At 40.3% G+C, this 24,526-nt stretch overlaps 2 protein-coding genes across 5 annotated transcripts in view; one reads left to right on the plus strand and one right to left on the minus strand.

Annotated features, from left to right (window-relative positions):
* Positions 1–10,270, plus strand: part of pax2b (paired box 2b) — a 29,815-nt gene extending 19,545 nt beyond the window's left edge. For 2 of the 3 annotated variants that reach the window (XM_058621575.1, XM_058621577.1), the window contains exons 8-10: positions 6,917–7,018; positions 9,039–9,125; positions 10,051–10,270. In XM_058621575.1, the coding sequence (XP_058477558.1) occupies positions 6,917–7,018; positions 9,039–9,125; positions 10,051–10,172 (311 nt within the window). In that variant the 3' untranslated portion in view covers positions 10,173–10,270. Of the gene's footprint in view, positions 1–6,916; positions 7,019–9,038; positions 9,126–10,031 lie in introns of all 3 variants that reach the window. The other variant, XM_058621576.1, reaches the window with a different exon arrangement.
* Positions 1–24,526, minus strand: part of fbxl15 (F-box and leucine-rich repeat protein 15) — a 73,871-nt gene that overhangs the window by 17,657 nt on the left and 31,688 nt on the right. The window lies entirely within an intron of this gene.

Here is a 24,526-nt window from a genome sequence, read left to right on the forward strand (position 1 = left end):
ATACTATATTCTGCTGCAACATGCAACTTCACCAATCCATTTTACAAACTGTACCTTTAATCAAGCAATGGTTGTATCTTGAATATGCAGCGTGAATAGAATAGAATAGAATAGAATAGAATAGAACACAAATAATGCAACTGATGTGCCGTACATAGAGATTATAGCTATTGCTAGTTTGCAGCTCTTGTCCCGAGTTGGGCTTTTACATGAACATAATAATAACATTTACGTGGTCAAACGTGTTAAAACTACACCAAAAACACAGAACTACATGCTAACATTACATAACACATTAAAGTGTAAATGCATATACATACCAACTACAAGCTAAACTACATTACACACAATTATTATTGTTGAATGACAAATATAAGACATAATCAGTATAATAAAATATGATAAAAACTTGCCCAAACTACACTTGATAGTACACCAAAAGACAACTTTCAAGTCAAATAAACCTAATATCGAAAAACAATTGATAGAGGTACGACTCTCTTTCTTTTAGCCAGCACTTAACCTTTGTTGTAAACGGTTTTATTTCTTTGTTTGAGTCTAACATATACATGTAGGAGGAATTTGACCCTTAGTCACATTATCTGTCCGTGTTACTTCAGTTTTAAATGTCCGATTTTAGTGGAACGAACAAACAAAATAATACATTTCTTTCTGAGGTCATGTAAATGTACCGACTGTGTGTGTGTGCGTGCGTGCGTGCGTGCATGCGTGCGTGTGTGTGTGTGTGAGAAAGCACATTACTTTCTTTTGTGTCAGTAAATATACTATGTTTATCCAGAGCCCTTCTCTGTTGTTAAATCTCACTGGCAGTGGAGAAATAAAGCACGCAGAGGTCAAACTATTGGTCCAAACATCAATCTGACTTCCACTCTGTAATTAGTGTTTGGTTAGTGGCTCCTCTGCCTGTCTGGGTGATATTCAGGTGTGTGGTTTCTCTAATGGCTGAGTATCACAGTTTACTTGCCAGTGATAAGCCTAGCAGAGGAATTTTAAGCCAAGCAGAAGTGGCAAATTATCTACAGTATTTAGGCCCAGATCCAATTTAAAATTAATTGTGTCTTTACGGGGGAAAGAGTTGGAGATTACGCTCATCCTTAAAATGTTTTTTTTTTCCTACACCAATTAAAAGCCCCAAAGTTATTGATCTTGTTGATTTTATGTCCCGCAATTTGCATAATCTATTAAAAATGAATGATTAATGAAGTGCACTTTGCCAGAGATTGGGATTCTCAATGAAGTGAAAGACTTTGGCGCGATAGAAATCTACTGTGTCCTCTGCTTATCCTAATAAGGCTCAAAAGTACCTGCAAAGCAGCCTCAAATAAGAAAGGGATTTAAGGGCATTGTGCACATCATCGAAATTCAGAGGCAAGAAGCCACTTCCATTAAACCAGCCTTTTTTCTCTCTCCCACTCCCCCACATTAATGCTGTATTACCTGCTAAATAGTCCCTCTTACCCCATAAAAACACCAAAGGGTTCCATGAATATGTGGATAGGACAATTGCATATTGTGAGGTAATTTCTATTGTTGATATGGGAAGTAATTTCTTTGATGAATTCCCTCCGAGAGATGGATTTCATCTCAAGTGCTTCTTATTCTTGTTCATTCAGACTGCTTAAAATTCAAATAGTGTGGGCCGTGGGTGAATTTATGAATAGCGGAAGGAGGAGTTCAGAACTTTTTTGTGTATTTTGAGAAATAAATGGAGAGATGGCCCCGATACGGCCAATTGTTCACTATTTCTATAAGAAGCGCTCTGTATTTCCTGAAATTAGCCCGAGCCCACCTGTTTTCTTGACAGTGCTTCAGACTTCAGAGCCTCTTACGAGCGCCCGGGTGGATTCCCTTGAGCATTCAGTGGGAGTTTTACACAGCTCCACTCAATGACTGCATACTGAAGACTCCTTAAACATATTCCCTGCTGGGCCAGTTAATGGAGGCATCCAAAGACTTGAAGCCCAGTGTGTCAATGACACTCCTCCTCCTCCTCCTCCTCCTCAAGTGCTCGCTTCCATACGCTCCTTTGTCCCTCTCTAAACAAAACTTCACCCAACATCTATTCACATTTAAAATTCATTTAAGGTGAGCGAGGGTGAACTAGACAGAAAGGTATCAAACCCCGCCGTTGTCCAGTGAGCAGCGAGCAATGATCAGACCGCAAAGCTGCCGTCAGTGATGTGTGGCTTCGTGACAAACTGCTCGCCCCTCTTCCCACAGGGGAGAGCACCGGCTCAGGCATCGAAATTAATGCTTATTTCGTCTTCACAAAAGCAAACTAACCTTTGAGCACACATTTGATAATGAATGACTTTCAGTCGGTGTTTGGGGAATTAAAGCAATTTGGCTCTCCAAACATTCTTTACTTAGTTGTAATTAATTAGGGTGCTGAGATTTTTTGGCTCGTGATAAATTGCCCCATTCTGCATATAGCCTGGAAAATGGAGGTCAAAGATTTTTGGTTGTTGTTGTAGCAAACATGAAGGTGTCCCTGTCATGCTAAATTTAATACTCTTGCAAGCAAAAGAGTCGTTCACAAATGACTTTGTTCCTGTGCCAGATAAAGACAAGGACAAGCGGCTTCGCTGTTTGTGCTCGAAGAAACTGAGTTGATGGAAATGCAGAAGATTCGCATCAGGTTTCTGGTCACGTTGAGATAAAAGCCATGAATCTTTGTCTCCGGGAATAATCAAGTGATGGATTTTAGCAAACAAGAGTCAAACACGTATGACGTGATCTTTGATCAAGAGAATTAATCAAAAATGTTATATTTCTAGTTCACTAAAAGCAGGAAATACAAGTTTCAAGCTACTTTTGTAAATACAACACAGATCAACAGGTTTTTGTTTTAGCAGCAAAACCAAAAGTATCTTTGAATTGATTTTCACAGGCGAAAAAAAAGGGGCAGTGGAAAAAATAAATAGCTTGATTTTGCTGGTGTTGAATCCAAGCGGACTGTCAGAGGAAGCAGACAATATAAAGAAGCCCGTCTTTTAATGAGAACGTGGACACACATCTCTCTTGTAAAAACAACAAAGGCTAGGAAGCAGCTAATGAGACTATCATTGCTGTACAGAGAGTTCTCCGAAGTGGCGCCTCTCTGAAAGAGGGCTTTAACGGGAACATAAAGCAACAGTCACAGAGCTGCTGGCAGTCACTGCCAACTGTATCCCAGAATATACAAAAATGGGCCCCAACAGAGGCTGTTATTATCGTCATCAGAGTCAACATGTGATGAAAAAACACCGAGGGCTGCAACTGGGTGATTAAAAAACGAACGGCGAGTCCTTTGCATTTGTTAACTTAATGTTAAAATAACCGCTTCTTATTCAGTCACCTCTTAAACAAACAAACTACAAAAAAACAAACACAACACTGAGTGTCGTATTGTTGCTTTTTAAGGTCAGAAGCTGAAATTATTGATGCCCTGAACTGATCACTTGATTCAAATCGGGGCTGATATTGAGCAGGTATTGGCAAGGAGCGACCTTAGAGTCTCTTCATCTTTCGAACGGAACTCTGGAACTGTAAAGTTTGCACAAACCTTAATGAACTTTCATGTATGAGTGTCTCCTCTTACATAAGACAATTATGAAAAAGAAAATGATAAACTGCTTAACAAAAGGGAGAGAGCGTGAGAAGATAAGATTGGTTTAATCCCTCGTTACAGTAGAAGCAGCTTTGCAGGTGAAAATGACTTCGGTGGCATATTTGGAAGAAATCAGACGAGATGTTGGAGTGATTTTGTGTAAAAAAAAAAAAAAAAAGATGAAAGAAAGGCAGCGATCCCTCATTATGTGTTTCATCTCTTTGAAGCGGAGGAGTTAATGGAGAGATAAGTGTATTTACTTTTATTAAACATGTACCACTGCTGTAGCTGCTGCAATAATAATGAAGGAAGGATTGGATCAGTGTTTGCTGAGACACACAATTACACACACACACACACACACACACATTATGCGCACACTCACACACAAAGGCCTCAACCCTGCTGGACCCCCCACCTGCTGTACTCCCACAGCTCCTTTTGACTTATGTGCACTGGCTTGTGGCTAACTAATTCTTATTAGAAATGAAAGGTCCGGCATGACCTCACTCTTCTTTGTAACGCTGTTTAACTCCGTGGAGTCTGCAGCGCTCTTAACCAGAAACACACACACACACACACACACACACACACACGTCACTATAGGTCCTCATTCAACACAGCAGTCGCTGCTGAGGTTTGCAAGTAATAGAGAAACAGTTGTTCACCATAAGACTGGATTGGCTCTTTTTTTTCCCAGTCTATCAGGATCACAAATGCAAACGTGTGTTTTACTGTGCCATGTTTATTTTCTGTTTAATGTTACAGTTCTTAGAGTTTTCTTTAGAGTGTGACACCTTTTTGAACACGTCTTGTAACTGCCTGCAAACTGAGGAGGCTGCTCCACATTCAGGCAGCGCGATCAATGCTCATTTTACTGAACACTTCCTGATGCACCTCTGTATTAAAAGACTAGAATCAAGTAAAAGGAGAAAAACACTAGTTCAACAAGTCAAACAATAAAAGCACGGTCGGCAAAGTACGAGAGCGAGTGAGACAGTGTATCCTGCATAATAATAATATCTAATACTTAGTATTGCATGTAAAAAACTTTCAAATGTAAGCAGGACATATTAAAGGTGTAGCAAATCAAGGTGGAGCTCAAATGCTGTTAACCTGAATAGTAAAATTGCATTAAAATACATGAAAAAGTGTTCTTTTGTAACGATACTAGATGAAAAAACTCAGGACTGAAGCATCGTGCCAAGTTAACACACTACACCAGGAAACATGAATCTTAACTTCTGTAATCAATCAAAATCAGCTGGACCCTTTTGCCAAAAAATGTATAATTCACCCTTTTGTGTCTGTAGAGCATAATACTAATCCTCCTATTATCGGCTCTCAAGCTGTTGTACGTGTACCACCAGCGGTACGCAGGCTTCCTCTGGTGGCACTTGGAGAAAAATCAGAAATACTGTTCTACACCAGGCTATGGGATCTGAGCGGAGCTGAGGACTTTTGATTGGCGTGCATAGGAAATTAAACAAATCTAAAAAGTATAATAATACATGCAATAATAATTGAGGAAGAGGAGGATGATGAGAGAGCATATTTACACAACTGTATTTTAACGCTGGTGTTACTTCACGAGCTCAGTATTTCTCGGTATAAAAGGTTGGAGAACCACAAGTTCATCTGTTCAAAAAGTACAATAAAAAAGTGTTGCTGCTGCAGCTCTTCTCTGCCCCTCCTCCTCCTCCTCCTCCTCCTCCTCCTCCTGCTCCTCTTCCTCCTCCGGGTCTTGCAGACCTCCAGGCCTGCCACCCTGCCTCTTTACCAGATTTACCAGCTGTTTCACTTCCTGTGCCCCCCTGTGGCCCTCACTGCAGTGAGCAGGCCTGCAGTGTCTGGCAGCAGGTACTCCATTACCCAGAGGCCTCATTCACTCAATCTCCAGTATAGAAGTTGCTCAAGATTATTGTACATGTAGAAATGTTGTTTTTTTAGCCTGAATACGGCAGTGCTTTATAATCTCATTAGAGATGCAACAGAGCTGGATTCTCAGTGAGAGGCTGGAAACTTGTACTGTGTATGACAGACGTGTAGTCTGCTAATCCTATAGATTACAGCATAGACAAAACTGTCTAAGAAAGAGTTAAGTATTTATTCAAATGCTCTAAATTTACATTTGTTTTCCCTTTTTTGAATCAAGTGAAAGACATGAATGTTTCTATTCCAAACAACAAAATATTAAAAATGAGCTGTTTGTGTAAGGAGGAAATTAAATTCAAAATTCTGATTAATATTATTTATTGTTTTTGAATTATTAATTCAACAGCACGGACAACATGCTGCCTTGTGGCGTTTGTGATGTGCGTCGCGTTTTGTTGACTCGCTCCTCATTAAAGCTCCAGTGAGAGGATTTTTCCCCTTTGAGTCCTCACAACTGACAATGTAGCCGGAGCCTCTCCCGCCCCGGCCTCTGCTGCAGATTGGGGTTACGTGCCGCAGCCCAAATGTCCCTGTGGTCAGTGAGGACATCCCAACTGTCACCCTCAATTACAGTGTTGAATATCTGCACTTGGGTGACGCTCAGCAGAGGGAGTCTGTGTGTGTGTGTGTGTGTGTGTGTGTGTGTGCTCGGCCTTTACAGCCACAGCACAAGAGAGGAGCTTTATATGGGAGGGAAACGTTCCTCTGCAGCTCTGCTTCCTGCTCAACATGAGCTGCTTTCTTCGTTTCAGTTCACCTGTCGAAGAGCTGATCTGAGCTTTTAACAGCAACGTGGTGTTTGAATGTTTGCTGTTGAGCAGATTTCCTAACTACAGCGTAAGGAGTTGTTGTACTGACTGACTTGTGGTGGTGGTGATGAGTCATGATGTTCTCGAGAGGAAAGGTCATTCTGTGACTAACATGTAACTTGTAATGTCAAATGACACATTTATGTACAGTTTGGAATAATTAATACTTCCTGGTGTTTTTTTTGTTTATTTAGCTGAATCAGATTTGACACATAAAACATACACTTATTATTCATTATGGATATAATAATGCAGGTAAATAAGCGCTTATTGACTGAACCAAAGAACAAAAGTAGGTCGCTCCATCTCCACTTGCTAAAATATTAAATGTTGACATGTGCAAAGAGCCAATAATGTTATATATAAACACTATAAACACTACTTTTCCCCCCTGTTACTATGCTTTATGTTTCCTCTTATACATAAAAAAGATTTCCTTGTCTATGATAATTACAAAACAATGTTACCACAAAAAGTTGAGGAGAGGTTTGTTGACATATCTCAAACTCAAATTCAGCAGCAGTGATGGTGTGTTCTCTGTTTCTGTCTTCTGTCTGTACAGGTCGGGATATGGCCAACACAACCTTACCCGGGTATCCCCCTCACGTCCCCCCCACAGGGCAGGGCAGCTACCCAACCTCCACGCTTGCTGGAATGGTTCCTGGTGAGTGAGAGACCGTTTGGCTGCTTTGTGTTGTCATTAGGGGGCCATTTAACAGGTGGGCCCCAAAACGAACAGGTGTAAGAAGCTAAGAAGCACAGTGAGGAGGCTTTAGCGGGCAAATTACACAGTGGGGCGATGAATATTGACCTGCAGAGCTGCAGGCACACACATCTTTTATATTAGCTCTGTGTGTATGATTGGATTAGACAGGCTGAATAAGTGATCAGAGGCAAGGGAGAGGACGGTCGCTCTCTCCCTTCCTTCCTGCTTTCCTCTGGGCCTTATTGGGTCATTATCTCCCCACATGGCAGTTCTCACCGGCCATCGATATACAGCACAAGCAGCCATCCCCAGCCTCTGCGCTCCAGAGCATATCCCTTTCCCCTGCTCTACTTAACCCGCAGTTCAGGTTCACAGCAAACAGTTAAGGGTCAAAAGGCAGAGGCATGGGAGCCCAGTAAATATTCAAATCGCTGTCTCTCTGAGGAGGTCAGGCTTGTGTTTCACTGCCAGGAACATGGCAAAGATGCAGTCGCGGTGCCGGGCATGAACGCCTCTCCTCAGCTCCAGCATCAGCACACACATTTTCACCCAAAAGACACGGCCAACGTTTTGCTTTGGTGTGATTAAACCACACGGACAGGAAAACCAGTGGAGTGTGTGCTGTGTTAGCATATCATCTACCAATTACACAACCCGTCGCAAACCCGCGCTGTTATCCTTTTCTCCCCATATGAAAGGCCCGCCGTGACACGTTGCGTTATCTCCTCGGCCAGGAAGGTCATATTTCCTGTCACATCTGCTATTGTCTGTGAGTAAGCAGATAAATCTAAGAAAGGAAAGGATATCTCACTGAAACCTGGAAATTAGGCAATGGAATATAAGTGAACTTCGACTTAAAACACTCAAATATGTCCAATCTTTTTAATAAATCAATGCACGTACTCGCAGCGTCACATGATGACTCATAACTGTGTATATTTTGATGGAAATATGAGCCCAGACGGACATTTGCATCGTCTATTCATAAATCATAGAACGCTTTTAGAGGCATTTCACTGTGAAATGCCTTTTTTTTTCCTTTCTGCCTCTGTTCTTAAAAACTATTTGTACTATATGCAAATATAAAACAGTAAGGCTTTTTTTTGGACACACATATGCAAACAGTTGACTCAGTTTAACAGCTACCAGTAAAAATAAGAGGAGCTGTGGTTGCATAGCTGTGTCTGCGAAGTTCGGTTTTCTTTTTTGTCTTTTTTTAGCTTTTGTATTTTGACTAATAAACCTGTTAAATCATGTGGGTGGAAAAGCGTCAAATCAAACACACTTTCACTTTCCATTTCTTCTTATGTGGCACAAAGCAAAAAAAAGAAAAAGAAGATCAGGGCCTTAATCCCATGGCTTGTGGTTTTGTCTTACAATCCATTCATCCCATACACAACCCCTAAGATTTAGTGACAGCGCACAAAACACTGTTAAAGCAAAGCCATTTCTCAGCAGCTTCATATAAAAATCTTGCCTTTATTGTCTCGTAAAGGGAAAGAAACATGTTGAACCAACAGCGGTGCTCACTGACATGCTCCAAGTTACTTCCCCTGCAATGAAAATACTGTTGCAGGGAACACGAGAACTCAGACTGGAGGGCTTTCACGTCAGAAAATCCCTCCTCGACAGGCTCCAGAATTTATTGCAGCATATCAAAAATGTATGCATGAAACTGTTTATTACCACTGTATTTATTAGGCCAGTTTGGAATATAGTGCAGGAAGAAGAAAGGGTAGATATCCATAAATGGGACAGGGAAAGCCGCCTTCAGTGTCACATCCTGTATTGTTCAGTGTTGCATAACTTAAGTGAAATGAAAAAGAAATAAATTACTTGCTTGACTGGTCGCACACCGATGACTATCATTTTCCCCCTCAAATTGCATCCTGTTTTGAATGATGAGAAATGGCTGCATGTGAAGGGGTAATGGTTTGACGCATTGAAATGCTAATTGATTTGTTGTTTTGTTTTGCAGGCAGCGAGTTTTCGGGGAACCCCTACAGTCATCCACAGTACACGACCTACAATGAAGCCTGGCGATTCAGCAACCCAGCATTACTAAGTGAGTAGAGTGTGGACAAAATGGGATGAGATAACAATTAAGTGGCCATTTGCGGAGCCCCCTCCTCTCAGTTGTAGCCTTAGCAACCACAACTAGGCTCAGACTCTTGTGCACGCCGTTTCTCTACATTCTGGCGTATGATGCTCTTTCTTAAGCATTTCCAAAAACACAACAGCGTCAAGTTAAACAAACAAACAAGAGTGTATATATGTCACGCTGATTATACATTAACTAAACACAAAGTTTCCTTGTGTGGGAGACTGACGCAACAAACAAATAGGCCTAGTTCTTACCCTTAAAGCCTTTTCTTCTTATACATTAAACAATGAAAACATGTGGTTAACTCACGCTGAGGTACAGTATGTGTAAGCTGTTGCTTCGTTAAAGTTGCCAGACAACATTATTTTGGACATGTTTTGGCAGCAAAGGCACAAGCACGTGTTGACAGTGATGACATTAACGCTGGCGCTGTTCAATTCAAGTCGTCAAGACGGCGTGACAGTGAGGCAGCTCGATGGAACGCAGCCACCGTGCATTTGATTATTTACACCTGTGCTTTTTTTGTTTGTGCTGTGACTGGTAAAACAGTAGATGGGTAGATGTTTGTTGACCAGTATGGTTTTACAATTGCCGTTGAGGCTGGACATTAGTCCTCATTGTGAAAGCTTCTTTTCACAATAAAAGCAGAAACCTGCTTTGTGCTGGAATTTTACCGTAATCCAGGGACTAACAAATTCTCTATAAGATGATACATTCTATCCGTCTATTGCTAATTCTATAAGCACAAAGCTTGATGGGTGCAGTAGCGACAGTAACTATGGGGAAAGTGTCATATGTCAATGTTATAAATTGCAGTGAAATGTGTATTTGTTGTTACAAACAGTTCGTTCTTCTGTTAACTTTCAGGTTCCCCTTATTATTATAGTGCCGCATCGAGAGGCTCTGCCCCTCCCACTGCTGCCACTGCCTATGACCGTCACTAGTTACCATGGAAACCAAATCAACCTGCAGGACCATGGCCTCTGCCTCCATATTGCCCCCGTGTGAGCAGCATGGTCCACTGGACACTGAGCAAATGCGCATAAAATGTTCCCCGACTCACACAAAGAGCAAGTTATCGTCTTTTTTGGGGTGGGGGGGCGGATTTCGGAAAACAACTCCTCTCCTCGCAGCAGTTTTGGACACTTGAAGCCAAAAAAAAAAAGAATCTACGAGACACCACCAGAGACACTCAGAGAGGCTAATCGCAGTTGGTTTAAAAATAAAAAAAAAAAAAGGGAAGAAAAAAAAGAAAATGACTGAAAACAAAAAAATATCCTGAATTTATTTCCTCCCCTGTAGAAGTGTCGCGGTTTCATCCCAGCCTGGATCAATACTGTACATTCCTTTTCTTAACAGCTCTCAGCGAGGACGCTGTCCAGAGCTCCAAACGTAAGAAGCAGCCTCTCGCTTCTTTTCCTGCTCCTCTCCCTCTTGATTCAAATGGCAGCACGGTGAGATCAGAAGAGATTAGCAGCAGCACATGCAGACTGTGGCAGGCCGGGGCACGGGGGTTTTACTCTTTTTCTTTCTCCTTTTTCTTTTGTCTTTTCTTTAACCATCTGAACAGTCACCGACCAAACATCCAGCATGAGTAAATCGATCACTTTTGATGCCATGAGAAGATTAGGACACGTTCTCTGTGATACACAATCAAGATGTAAAAATGAAAATGAACTAAATAAAGGAGCATCGGTTTGAAAATAGAGGAAGCCATGACAATATATCCCCATGGCCTGCTATTCGGAAAGGTTTCAAGAAACTAGTAAATATATTCTTAATATAATTTTTTTATTTCATTTTTTTATAATTCCTAATGACTACACTGCAGACTGCTTGGCTCGTGTTTTACTACTTCTTATTTGTCAGGATACAAGAGGTCATCAGGCAAAAACCTTAATGTGTTTTGGGTTTTGTTTTTTTTTTTATTCTTTTTTTTAATTTTGCACTATTTTGGAGGTTCGCAAACACTGGAGTGTTATTATGCAGAAAAATGATGATGCATATTTGCTGTACTTCATGGAAACGACTGTAAGTCTTCAACGTCCCGGTCTGAAAAGGCAGTTACAGTTTCACTGTATTGTTTTCTTTGTGTTTTTTTTACTGTACTCCAAAACCCATTGTGTCACATGTCCTGACGTGCACTATATACTATGTCGTCACAGCTTTTTTTTGTTCAAATTTAAGTTGATTAAGTCTTTGGCATTCAACCACAGAAAAGGATATGACAGCCATCCCCGCGTCACATCAGTTTCGTCGTCATTTGCCTCGTTTGGGTTCCAGAATCATGTGAAGTCACTCCGACCGGATGATTCTGATGATTCTGATCATGTCGCAAAAGCAGGGGCGACAAACTTCAGCTCAATGCCTTAAACATGTCTTCTCCTCCTCCTCCTCCTCCTCCTCCTCCTCCTCCTCCTCCTCCTCCTCACGACTCCAGCTCCCTCTCAAATGTTTCAGGCCAAGTCATTTCCTTGACTCAAGCTGGAATGATGGTTTCTTCATCTGTCAAGTGAATGTATTTGCATTTGCCAAAGACTTAGATCTTGTTCATGTTTATTTACAGGCCGCCAATATGCATCACAAGAGCAGTATTATTATTATTATTATTATTATTATTTTTATTGTTCTTAATGTTATTATTAGGCTTCATGAGGAAAGTATATGTATAAATTCTATGCAGTGCAGAGATGGTCATCATATGCATATTCAGCTGTAAACCTAAAGGTAGGTGGAGTTTATTTAATTGTTATATTATTTACAAACGGTTCTTTTTGTAGAAGGTTTTTTCTGTGTGTGTGTGCGTGTGTGTGTGTGTGTGTGTGTGTGTGTGTGTGTGTGATGTGAAGACACTTCTCTGTAAATACAGTAAGAAAAAATGTCTTTCATGTTCATGGGTATCACCACTTCCATTACACTGGTCTCACTTGTACAATAATAAAAGTGTCTGAAATCTTTTACGCAAACGTGACTGCATGGTGTTTCTTACTGTGTGGTGTGAACCTGATATAAAGGAGATTAAAATGATCCCATTTTGCAAAAGTTGGTTATTTGTTTTGCTAATTTGAGGAAATTTGAGGAAAATACAAAAAAAAACGACTCCGTAAGACTCTCAGAGGATAAAAGTTGCTGTTTTCGCCATTTTAAATTTGAGTTTTAAACTGTTAAAGTTGCTGAGGGTTTTTTATATTTGCATTGTAAAGAATTTATCAATTTATCTTAAAAACAATAGATTTTTGACCCAAATATTTATATCGTAGATGCATTAAATGGCTTAATATTTAGATTATACTGTATGTTTTAACAGAGATGTTAAGCCAAATTATTTAAACTTAGGGTTTATTTCATAGAAGCAACCAATACAGTAATATAGTACATTATTGACTATGCATCAAAATACAATCAAATGCTGCATTAATTCACAAACAGCATGGATATAACACAGCAATAATAACAAAAATCAGACAATATGTCATATTCTTTTAGTCCAATCAGTGTTTTCCACAAAAACACATTCCTATTATGTGCTATCTCATAAAAAGAAATTAAAAACAAATTATTTTACAAATAATTTAATAGTATGATGTCAGTAAAGTATTACCTTTAATCAAATCAAAGAGATGGCTACGTCTCTAATTGATAATATTTGTCAAATACATTAATAAATTCATCACATGGAGTGATGGTGTATTTATAGATAAAATATTGAAATTGTTTTGCTAATAGATAGATATAGAGCAGTTATATCTATAAATATATCTACACATCTATTATTATAAGTAATTATTATTATTATTATTATTATTATTATTATTATTATAATAAACCCAGTGCATGTATACTTTCTGATCCACATTTATATCAAATTACAACTTTCTTATATTACTTTATTCAAATATCAATCACCACAGTACAATGAATACACTGATAAGCCCTTTAAATGTCCTTAAAGTTGCTGTATTGTGTCCTTGTGTATCATAAACAACGTGAGTTACAATCACATGTGGCCATGCTAAGTCCACATTTGATGTCTAAAATGATAAATAACTATTATTTCAGGCCCAAACAAACAAAATGCCACAATGAATCCGGACACTTAATCAGAGCGTTCTGTGATAAATGTATTTACTTTTTTTTCCCCGGTATGAAGATCACATGGTACACAGGCGGCTGGACGGAGAATGCCTCTGAATGTTTTCCCCCTGATTTGGATCACTGAGCAGCACATAAAGTGTTTAACCTCTCCTCGCTTTGTAAAGCTGAATTAATTTTTCGAGCAGTGTGCCTGAATTCAATTTGTGCTAAGTTGCAGTGAGAGACTTATGCATGAAATCCCTGTTAGAGCTTATATTCACTCTTTCTTCGCGCCGTAATCCCTCCGCCACCGTCGCCTTGAATGACTTTGTTATATCATTATTGATTTACAACAAGTGGACGCTGTCCTGATTAGCACTGCGAGATCAGCAGAAGGATTTGGACGGCGGGGAGCTCGCGATGAAGCAGCATGTACATTTGAGATGATGTCACATGATGTGATCATGATTCTTATTCTTCTGTTAGAAACCACAAAGTCACTTTGACCCTCTGGCAGTGATAGTAAATGAAAGTTTACTTCAAATATACTCAGTGTATAGTTTCCTCAACATTTTATCATTGTGAAAAAACAAAAAAGAAAGAGGATGTTTGGCGCCTCTGGGCCAACGAGGAGAGAAGAAACTCGCTTTTGACTTTGTAATTCAATTTCTCTGCCTGTTGTTTATTTCATAGCTCCCCTGTGAAGCATCAAAAGCTGATATTCTGTCAGCCCCTAACTGTCGTATATGTTTGTCATTCACAGCCCTTGTTAAAGGAGAAGGAGGGAGAGAAAGCCTCGACTCTCCTCCAGCTGAGAATTCCCAGAAGCGGAATTTAAGATGGGAAAAAATTTTCTTTTGTCACGTTCCTGTCTAAATTGGCATATCTGGCTCTCTTCTCCAAAACCAATAAACTGTGAACCTGGATGTATCTGTCAATCAAGCTCAAATTGACTGCAGCATGCCAGATGACAACGGCATCCCCCCCCCCCCCCGAATATAAATAAATATATATTATTTACTGTATAGGTGCAGTGGGACGAGCTGATTGGCTCTGATCAGCGTCTGTCTTTGCCAATCAACACCGAGAGCACAACAATGACACGGAAAAAATGACATATTTTATCTAAATAAGCATGAGAATGAAGCGTTTGGTGATCAAGTTAATGCACGAGTGCTGAAAACTTGATTTACTGTACTTATAAAACTGGCTGTTCTGCTGCTGTGATTCTTAATTCATTTGAGAAAAAAAAAAAAAGAGCAACATTTTTATACCCTACTTTTTTTTTGCTCTGGATCTGACTGTGCCATTAATGTTATTACTCCTCGATGGATAAGCAGTAATTATCTTTATGTGTACATCTCTCTCTGTAGATTGCTCCTGAGGAGGGAACAGGTTGGAGTCCTGCACGTGTGTGTGTGCTAATGTAGTTCTGACAGCACGGTAGAGAGGGAAAAGCCCCCGTGATAGGTGTTTTAACAGTGAACCTCATCATGTACAACTTCAAGCCACAGTGTCAGATCTCGGTGTTGACCTTTCGAGCCGCCTCGCACTAATACGTGCTGACTGAACACTCTGCGTGTGATTTTGTACAACGGCTCCTATGAATATGCTGCCGCGTGCGGCTGAATTATAATTTGGTTACTGGTGTGTCAAATGTACAATAAATCCTCAGGATGTTATCATTTGTAGTGACACACCAAGACGAAGGCGTGTGTGCGTGTGTGTGGGGGGGGGTGCTGCGGTGGAGAGAATATGAAAATGCATTTCACGTCTTTATATCCAAGTAGTAGTTTGGTACGTTATGAAAAGAGGGAATGGATCTGCTGCTTTATGTACTGTATCTAATTGGATTTGGCAATATATAATACGATTCTCCAGTATCCATCAAATCCTGTGTTAGACCTGTTTGTATGGCCGTGTCAGTGGGGCAGCCTAGCTTGTTATGATGCCTGAGCAGCAATTATGAGGTAATTTTTGACTCTTGCTGTGTGAGGCCATCCAGAGGATACTTGAGGGGAGGTTCCTAATGAGTGAGCATTGATTGATTGGACATAATAAGTGCCCCTGCTCGACGGAAAGAGAGTGTGAGAAAGAGAAAAGAGGGAGGGAGGGAGGGAGAAAGGGAAGAGAGGCAAGGGAGGGAGGGGTTACAGTGTGGTTTGGGCGACAGTGTTTTTTTCCCAAATGAAGCAAATGACCAGCGATTATATCTGAAAGCATCAAGGTGAACACCGCGCTCCTGCTGCCAAAGTAGGGTTAGCTGCGGCTCAGCCCTGCACCAAAACTCATTTACCCTTCACCAGTAAATAATTACCCTAATGGCTATTGTGTGATACATGATGCAATTAAAGCCTAATGCAATGCACCTCACTTAGTGAATGTGTCAGGTCCCACATAACAGGCACTGGTTGTCCTGGGCTAACGGGGCTTGCTACCTGACTGGCCTGTAATGGGGATATCCTCCAAAACAGACAGAAGAGCTCCCTAATCAGCTGGATCTGTCAGCCGGGCATGTTTGTTTGCAACCGGGGGGGTGGGGGGGGGAATATTCAGCACAATTTGATGCAGACTATTTCTGTTAGCAGCAGAGGAGGGGAATAATGGAAACGGGTAAGAAAAAAAAAGAGAGAGAGGGCACAATCATCAACCCCCATCCTTTCCCTCCCTGTAACCCCCAGCCTTTCCTGCAGCTTCCCTCACCCTCGCCACCCCCCATCACCACCACCACCACCACCACACTCCCAACACCCCAGTCACTGTCAGGCCAAACACATGATGAATTGCCCTGTCAACAGAATTCATTCAGGGACCAATTAATTCAGCAGAAATGAACTAGAGCCATCAGTCGCTGAAAAACTCAGAGCAAAGAGAGCAAAGTAGCTCGCTTTGGAAGAAAGAGAGACAGTGTGTGTGTGTGTGTGTGTGTGTGTGTAAGGGAGAGAGAGAGAGGGAGAGAGAGAGAGAGAGAGCAAGAGGGAGAATGAGGGAGAGGGTGCCAGGGGAGTGCAGTGGAAGTTAGCCTGACAGGAATTGGTCATTTAATGCTTTAGCGCACTGGAGACAGCCCCTGTCATAGAGGAAGCCATGACAGGACTCCCCTGGTACTTTATTTATTAATTATCCGGAGCAGCAAGGGGCATTTAACTGTCTCACTCCGGGCCTGTCAACTCGACTTCTTGTCATTCCACCTTCACAAACAGGTCCTTTGGAAACACACGCGAATCAAAGCGGTGGAAATGTAGACAAATATTTGTGTTGCGTTAAAAATTAAAATCAATCGTCGTGCAAAAAAAAAAAAAACAACTTTCACCGAGGAAACAACATCTGACTTTGGGACCGTGTCAGCTGATCGGCAGGGGAACAGAGCCAGTACGTCAGATAACGCTCACCTCTGGATACAAAAACAAGACCAACACAAATATAAACCCAGCATGAGGATACAGCAAGAGGTTACTCCTATTTTCATATTTACAAGGGTCCTGACCTTTGTCCAAATCAAAGATCTAATAGGTTCTTCCTTGATACAATGATCAGTTCAGCATCCTACTTTTAATAAACAAACAGGCAAAGGTGAACTGATGACCAAAACTTGGAAATGTTGCTGTTCATTTGAACTGTACTTAAGTTTCCCTTCGCGTCTTCACTGATGCAAACACGCCAGATTTGTAAACTGTAAACTATTGCACTGTTGCATCAAATGCAACAAACTCTATACAACAGATGTGAAATGAGAGAAATCAATAAATGATTTAGAAAGTGCTCTAAGAGCACATACCTCTCTCAACCAGCACTAAAAATCTGGATCATTATCTGGATCTGTACCAAACTGTATCTGTCCAAACATATTAGCGCTCTACATCCCTGCATTATGTCTTGAGATATTCATAAAAAAAACCTTTAAGAAAAACACCTTAAAAACAACAAATCCCTGTATCACCCTCTTAACCAGATCTGCTCCAGAATTTGACAGGGTTTCCATGGATCACGTCTCACACGCCCCCCAAGTTTCAAAGAAAGCGGTTCGGTCGTTTTTTGTTTAATCCTGCAAACAAAATACAAATGGCACTGAAAACAGAACGTCACCGGCAGAGGTAATGACAAAACACACTCACAATCTTGTTGTTTTAACGCAACAGAAACTTTTACAGAAGAGCAAACAGGTTTTTTTTTATTTCTACGACACAATGAAACAGTGCAACTGTTGTGTTTCTGGAGTGTGTTTGCTCTGCTGGAAACCCAATGAGTCCGCGGTTGACCTATTCAGTCAAAGGTTTGATCTTTCCCCCTTTGTGTTGTGCTGATCAGGTGGTAAATATTTGATGGAAGCCTTTCTTTCTGCACATTATGCATCCTAGTGTAACAGGAGGATGAAGCAGCAGCAGCAGCAGCAGCGGCAGCTGGGAAGCTGCTCATGCCATCAGGTATTCTTTACCAAGATTACACAACGACACACAGCCAACAAACAACCACACCTGACTGCCTGTTACCGGTGTTACAAAGAACAGGAAAGAAGCTAAGAAAGAAGAAATGTACATTTAAGTGACTTCTAATCAAATCCCGCCCATTGTCACAAGGTTCCCACAACTGTGTTGAGCTAAACATCCAATAAGTGTGTGAAATCCACACAGTGGCATCCGCGTCACCACCGGTAACGTGGCACCAATGTCTCAGCGAGAGCCGATCTTCTCTGTGCAAGTTTGAAACAAAAGGCGATGGAATCCAGAGGAAGCCAGAAATGAGAAGAAGAAGAAGAAGAAGAAGAAGAAGAAGAAGAAGTGCTGCAGTATATAATTAATTAAATGAGACTAATTAGGAACATGAGAGCAGGTGCCAAGCTATGGGCTGACAGCACAGACAGCCAGACAACAGGAAGGGGGGAAGAAAAAAAAAAAAAAACCTATGGGTAAGGGGTGTAACGTGACAAGAGGAGGGACAAAGCAACTTTCTGTGTTTTGTCACATGAAACCTCCAAGGAATATATGTGACAGAAACTGTAGACCTAGACGCCATGGGGGTCTCTGCCTTTGTTTAAGACAGATTTTTCATTTTGCCAATTTGAGGTTTGATGCAAGCGAGAGATGTTCCTGCTCATTATTTCTGCACCGTGGCTTTAAGAAGAAAAAGACCTGTACCTCTGAGAGCGTCCATGTCACTCATTTAGAGAAATAACTCCTGGTAACATGGGGCTGACACCACAGACTGCACAACTTCTATATATATATATAGATATATATATATATATATTTATACATAGACTAAAGGGACAAAGTCTTTAGTTTTGAAAAGCGTTGCAGAGGAAGTATGAGAGAAGCAGCAGTTAGCCACCAGGGGGCGACTCCACTGGTTGCGAAAGGAAGTCCATTTGAATGGATGATGAGCCCACTTCTCCGCTGATTTATAACATTAGACGTTAATGGTCTCTATTGCAATGTTTTTGTCTTCTTCAATTGCACATTCAAACCCTTTAACACCGAGCGTATTGCAGATGACACGTTTGCGCGAGTGCACTATGCATTACCGTAAGTATGCGACAGTATGTGCTATCAAAAATTACAGTGGCTTCTCAAAGCTGAGAAGTTGCAGCTTTTACGGTAATTGCACTCGTGCTGTTACTGGAAGCCGGCGAATCAGCGTCTTTGTCACCAGAGAGGAGAGAGTTGGAAAAATACCTGTACATAAGTTTCCGTTTCCATCAAAAACTCAAACAAATCTTATTTTAACTGTTAAAATTTCAAATTGTACACAAAATCTGGTGTTTGTGTACAACTACGGTGTTTTTTTCCTCAATAAAACCTTTTGTTTTTCTTCATTTTAAGTTGTTAATACACTATTTTAACATGCAGTAAATTGTAAATAACTGCCAGATATTGAAAGTTATTCTGGAAAAATGGGCAAAAGCACTTATGCACATGATCATTTTCTGGCCCTTTTATGGTTAAAATGCGGACAATATAAGCTTAGGTGTAAAAGGGTAAAAGGAAAATAGACAATGAAGTGTGTGGCACATATGAGAGGACACCAGTATGATTGACAGCTGGTAATATCATGACACTGGTCAAACTGAATCTTGAGGCTTAAAAATGGGAGTTTGTTTTGCAACCAGAAGACTATGTCCATTTTCTATTTACAATATATCGACGTATAAAGTAGATTTATACCCTTAGATATCAGGGAAGCCAGCTCACTAGATATTTTTAAAAGAAGACAACTTGAACTAGCTCCTTTTTATCCCACCCTGTGTTGTATTTTACGGTATACAAATGGTAAAACAGGGATTTAAACTTTATACTTTTCCTTTTCATTCCACCCTGTGTTGTGTTTTATTGTTGTATTTGCATCTCTTTTCTTTTTAAATTTAATTTTCCTTTTATTGCCACACACTTTGAGCTGCAATCCTATAAGTATGGCAGGTGCTGTACAAATAAAGTCTATTATTATTATTATTATTATTATACATTATTATATTAGTATATTATTTCCAGCATATAATTCTTGGTCATTTTCTGTTGATAAAAGACATTCCTGCTCATTAGCCCACGAATGCCAGAGTGATGTCACAACACATTCCATCACACTTTGTGATGTGAACAAGTGTAAAAGAGGGAAAAAACCTCTCTTCCTCCTCTTTTTTCCCCCCCTCACACAAACGCGGTTCACAACATTATGGAAAGTCCAGCTTGTGCAGCCACAGACGCTCAGAAGGGGCATCAGCCTATTTTATCACAATTTGCTCGCTAACCAGTTACAAATGTGGCATGTGATGACAATAATGAGGCTTGATGTCACTTAGCCTTTGAGTCGTGTGTGTGGAATAGCAAAGCAGGATGTCAGGGTGCTGCAGGTCCTCCACTCTGCTACTGAGAGGCTTCCTGCACAAGAGGTGACAGACACCTCGGTTAGAGAGAGAGCCGCCCCACTAACAGCATTATAAATTACTGTAGATCCTATTTGTGTCAGTGGAGGCAAGTGGGGGGAAAATTCAACATCAGCCTATTTATTCATTTACTTATTCCCTGGCTCGGTCAGGCTCGGTGCAGCCGCTGTGTGCTCCACTCTGCCTCAGAACAAATGCTGTGTGTTTACGGGGACACATGGGCATTTTATTTTAGAGGCACTGGTGATACCAGAGTCAATCAGGCCAGGAGAGCGTAAGCATCACAGTAAAAGTCATTCTCTTTCCATCCCTGGCTGCATGAAGCCCACATTTTTTTAACAACCATATAGTCTTGAAAGATCTTAGAGTGTAGATGGATTGTTTACATTTTTAGTAAAGTAAAAAGACATCCAAACATCCATGCTGCAACCACATTATAGGCTGTTTTATGCATTTCCACAAACAGGTGACAGTTGCTGGGGATGTTTTTGCCTTTCTTTAACCAGACCTCTATTAAAAACCTCTGATGATGTGACAGAAATAAATAAATAAAAGAAATACAAATAAGAGTCGTGAACAATCACGTCTGTGCTATAATGCCACTGGAAAACAAATTCCCCATGACATAATAAAGACATTTAGACTTTTATATTTATTAAAAATAATAAATGATAGTCATGTTAAGTATAGAGGGGGATTTTGTTCTCCACCTGATTGACTGTCCAAAACAAGATCATTAACAGCTTTTACGTTGAGTAATCAATAACAAGTGACGGAGAATGGATTTCAGAAAGGAGAAAAAAAAAAAAAGTAATTTCCCGGCTAAAATGACAAAAGAGATTTAAAGGAAATGCCGCTTGATGTGTTTGTGCGTGCACCTGTGTGTGCACTCACGGGCACAAAGATAAAACAACAAATACAGAGAAAGAGACGGAGCTTATTTTAATTATCATGGGATGGCTTGGACTGTGCATCATCATTAGTTTGACTAAATAGCGTCGGTCAGTGACTCAAGTAGTGGTAAATGGTACAATTAGCAGGCTGAGCAGGGAGAGGTATATTCAATTTGAAAGCCTTCTTTCTTAATCCATCTCGTGTGATCATGAAAAATGCTGAGCGGTAGGCTTTTACGCTCAATTTTAATCAGGTTCATTCCAAGTAAAATGTCAACATTGTAATCAAGAACTAGCACACCCCAGCAAAAGCTAAATGTCTGTGGCTGCTAAATTTAAATGTCCGACCGCTTTTATCTCCCCCATCTCCATCTTAATGTCCCCCCCTTCTCCTCGGCGCACATTCCTCTGTGAACCGTTTGGCACATTTCCTCTTCAGCTGGGCATATTTGATTAACAGCTAAAGCAAAAAAAAAAAAACCCAGCACAGATTAGTTTGAAACCTACGTAGCAACCGACAACAATGAATAGCTTAAGTACAGACACCGGGGAGGTGTTGACATGCTTCCTTAGCATGAATCTGTTGTTCCTTGTTCTACTTCTCCCCGTGCCCCACTGCTTAATCCCTCAGTGCACTTGCTCTGTAACCCCAGCAGGTGCAGTGGGAATCTATAAACACAGCTGGTGCATCTCAGCGTCAAAAACTCTCAGACCTGCCCTCACCTCGCACCTCACCCCCTCAAAAAAAACTCAAGTTTACTCAGAATACCACGCATAGCCCTGGTTCACGACGCTGGCAGATTCTTTAATCAAAGCTGCAGCCACAACAAGGGTTCATGTCAATTAATTACAGGTACTCAGTGTTGCTGTTTGGATTTTTTTTTTTAAAAAAAGAGAAATATGTCAGGGTTAAAAAGCCACTGAAAACATAAACTCTCCGAATTCTTCTCTGCTCTGAACCACTGTATATAATAAATATAAACTGAAAGGAGATGTTCTTTAATAATAATAGCAAAAACCCCAGAACATATTCACGCATATTCATATTTGAGAAGCTGAAAAATCAGAGAAACTAGCTTGAAATCTTGGCGATTCATTTAGTAAATGATTAATCGAGTAATTGTTTCAGCCCTAGTTGAGAAACACTTGAGCTCTGGGCTAAATCAGTCTGGACTCAAGACCAGTGAGCAGAAGAAACTCCTTCAATTGTATTTCTTCGCTTCATCTTTTAAAGCTTTATATTGAGAAACAATATTGAGAACCACTAACATTATTGGCCAAGATGGATGTGACTCTGCAGACTGGTGTCACTATGGTCATGGTTATATATAAAATCATGAAGTGACACTCAACAACAGCAAGAGTGAAAGAGAGTCTCTGTACGCCTGCCCCTTTTGACACAGAACTGTTCTTGTAAACAACGATTAGCATTTGGGTGTTTAACTTTGAAATAGTCATCTAACGTTGTCATTTTAGCCTCTCTGATGTATTCTCTGGTTAATCGGTTCATGTTTTGTAAAGACTAAAAACAGTGGCGTGATGAAGGATCAAGGAAAAGACCAAACAGAGGCATAATAACATCAACAACAACAACAACAACAACAACAACACCAACAAAAGCTACACACAGCAGCTTACATACTGGAATTGCATTCATAAAATCTGTAACAGATTCGATATTTGCCATATTCTGTTTGAAAGTCTGATGCTTGAGCGTTGAGAAAGATGGTGGTCACGAGAAAAAGAAAAAGAGGTCAGGAGAGCAGAGGCACAGTAAGTGACGCTGCTTCTGTGTTCCCTGTAATTGTCCTATTTGTGAGAGGTCTTATTGGTCAGCATCGAAAACGTATTGAATTTCAATCTTTGAAACACAATACGAGTCACAGTAGTGCGACATTAAGAAAACAGCCAGAGGCAGTGAGACTAAAAAGACTGTGTAAAATTAAAGATGTTGACGTACAGTTTAATACTATACACAGCAGCACCTGCTGTGTGGACCGACGTGTCACTGGGCGTCTCCTCTCTTTTCTAGAAACTTGATGACTCTGGATATCGGCTGTCTCATTCGCTCTGATTTAATGTTCTACTTGGCTTTGCATTTTAACTTGTTAAAGTGCCATAGTCTATATACCTGCCTGGGCACGTTAGTCCTGATTGCTTAGGAAATTTCACCGCTGCCTGCACATAATGAGAGTGGACAGAGGTTAGAACAGCTCAATAGAAGAGATAACCAGTCTTTGATCCAAACAGCCATGCAGAACATACAGGCAATACCGTCAGAAAATGTACTGTCAGGAATTTTGGATTTTAAATTACTCCTGATTAACCCGAATGGAAGTGGTGGAAGAGTTTGGCGGAGTTGGAGCAGACGAGATCGAGAAACGTGGAATCAGCTGCTCACGAAAACCAGTCAACTTCCCCCGAAAACAAACAAACAAACATAAGCTGTGTACATGAGTTGTCACATCTGAGAATGATATGCGAGCTCTTTGTAATGAGGGATTTTACTTGCGCACCTGTCACTCACTTCCGTCTAAGGTGCAGGAGGAGAGTGAAACAGCCCTTGCTGATCAAGATCAGTGAACAGTCTCATGTCTGCAGATGTCTGCTTTGTTATAATCAGGAAACATCTCTACGTCAGTGATAGTGAGAGGAAACAGGAATGAGTCCACTTTTCTGTGTGGAAAACTTCACCATTGGACAAATATTATGCATATTTTTGTTTTCTTTCAACTGTATTTTATTTTTCGTATTTGTGGAAGCAAAATCAAAACTTTATTGACAGCAGATGCATGGTCTCTTCCTGGTTTTCACTACGCCAGAGAGATTATTTTTCGGGTAAAAAGTGTTCCACTTTTGTCACTTACAATGCTTAAACTTAACAGCCTGTTTGTTTAAGGCCATTTTGAATCAACCAGGGCAAACTGCTCAAAGACAATGGAAACGTTTTCAATCGATGTTGGAAATTTTAACTTGGACTGAAGAAGTCCAAGTTTCCCCTAAACGACAATTGATCAGAAGTAAAGGAGCTGTAAAAGATGCAAAACTTAGACGATTTCCACATAATTATTGTGAATTCTTGATTCATTGTTCACTTTTTAAATTATTTTATTTATTATTGTATTTTTGTTAATCTAATTTTCATGTCTTCAGTCGTCTGCAGACGTGAGGAGGGAAAGTCTTTGCACATCAACAGCAACACAAATAAACGGCATGAAATTGAGGATAATTCGTAGGATAATTTTGATGCATCCGACAATTAAGATGATGCATCGTGTGAATTATGAGGAAAATCATGCTTTTAGGAAAATAAATATGGAATTGACATCATGCAATAATGACACAGTACTTTTAATTGATAAAAAAAAGGTATAAAATTGATATACGCGGAGAGGAGAACTTATTGTAAGCATTTATTTCAGGATGTTTGTCGAAAGTTTGAAAAATTGGTGCAAAATCATTGGCCCTTAATGCTGCAGTGTGTGAATTCTGGTAATTTTTATTGTTGATGATGTTAT

Source organism: Solea solea, chromosome 21 (genome assembly GCF_958295425.1).
Source record: "Solea solea chromosome 21, fSolSol10.1, whole genome shotgun sequence".
NCBI lineage: Eukaryota > Metazoa > Chordata > Actinopteri > Pleuronectiformes > Soleidae > Solea > Solea solea.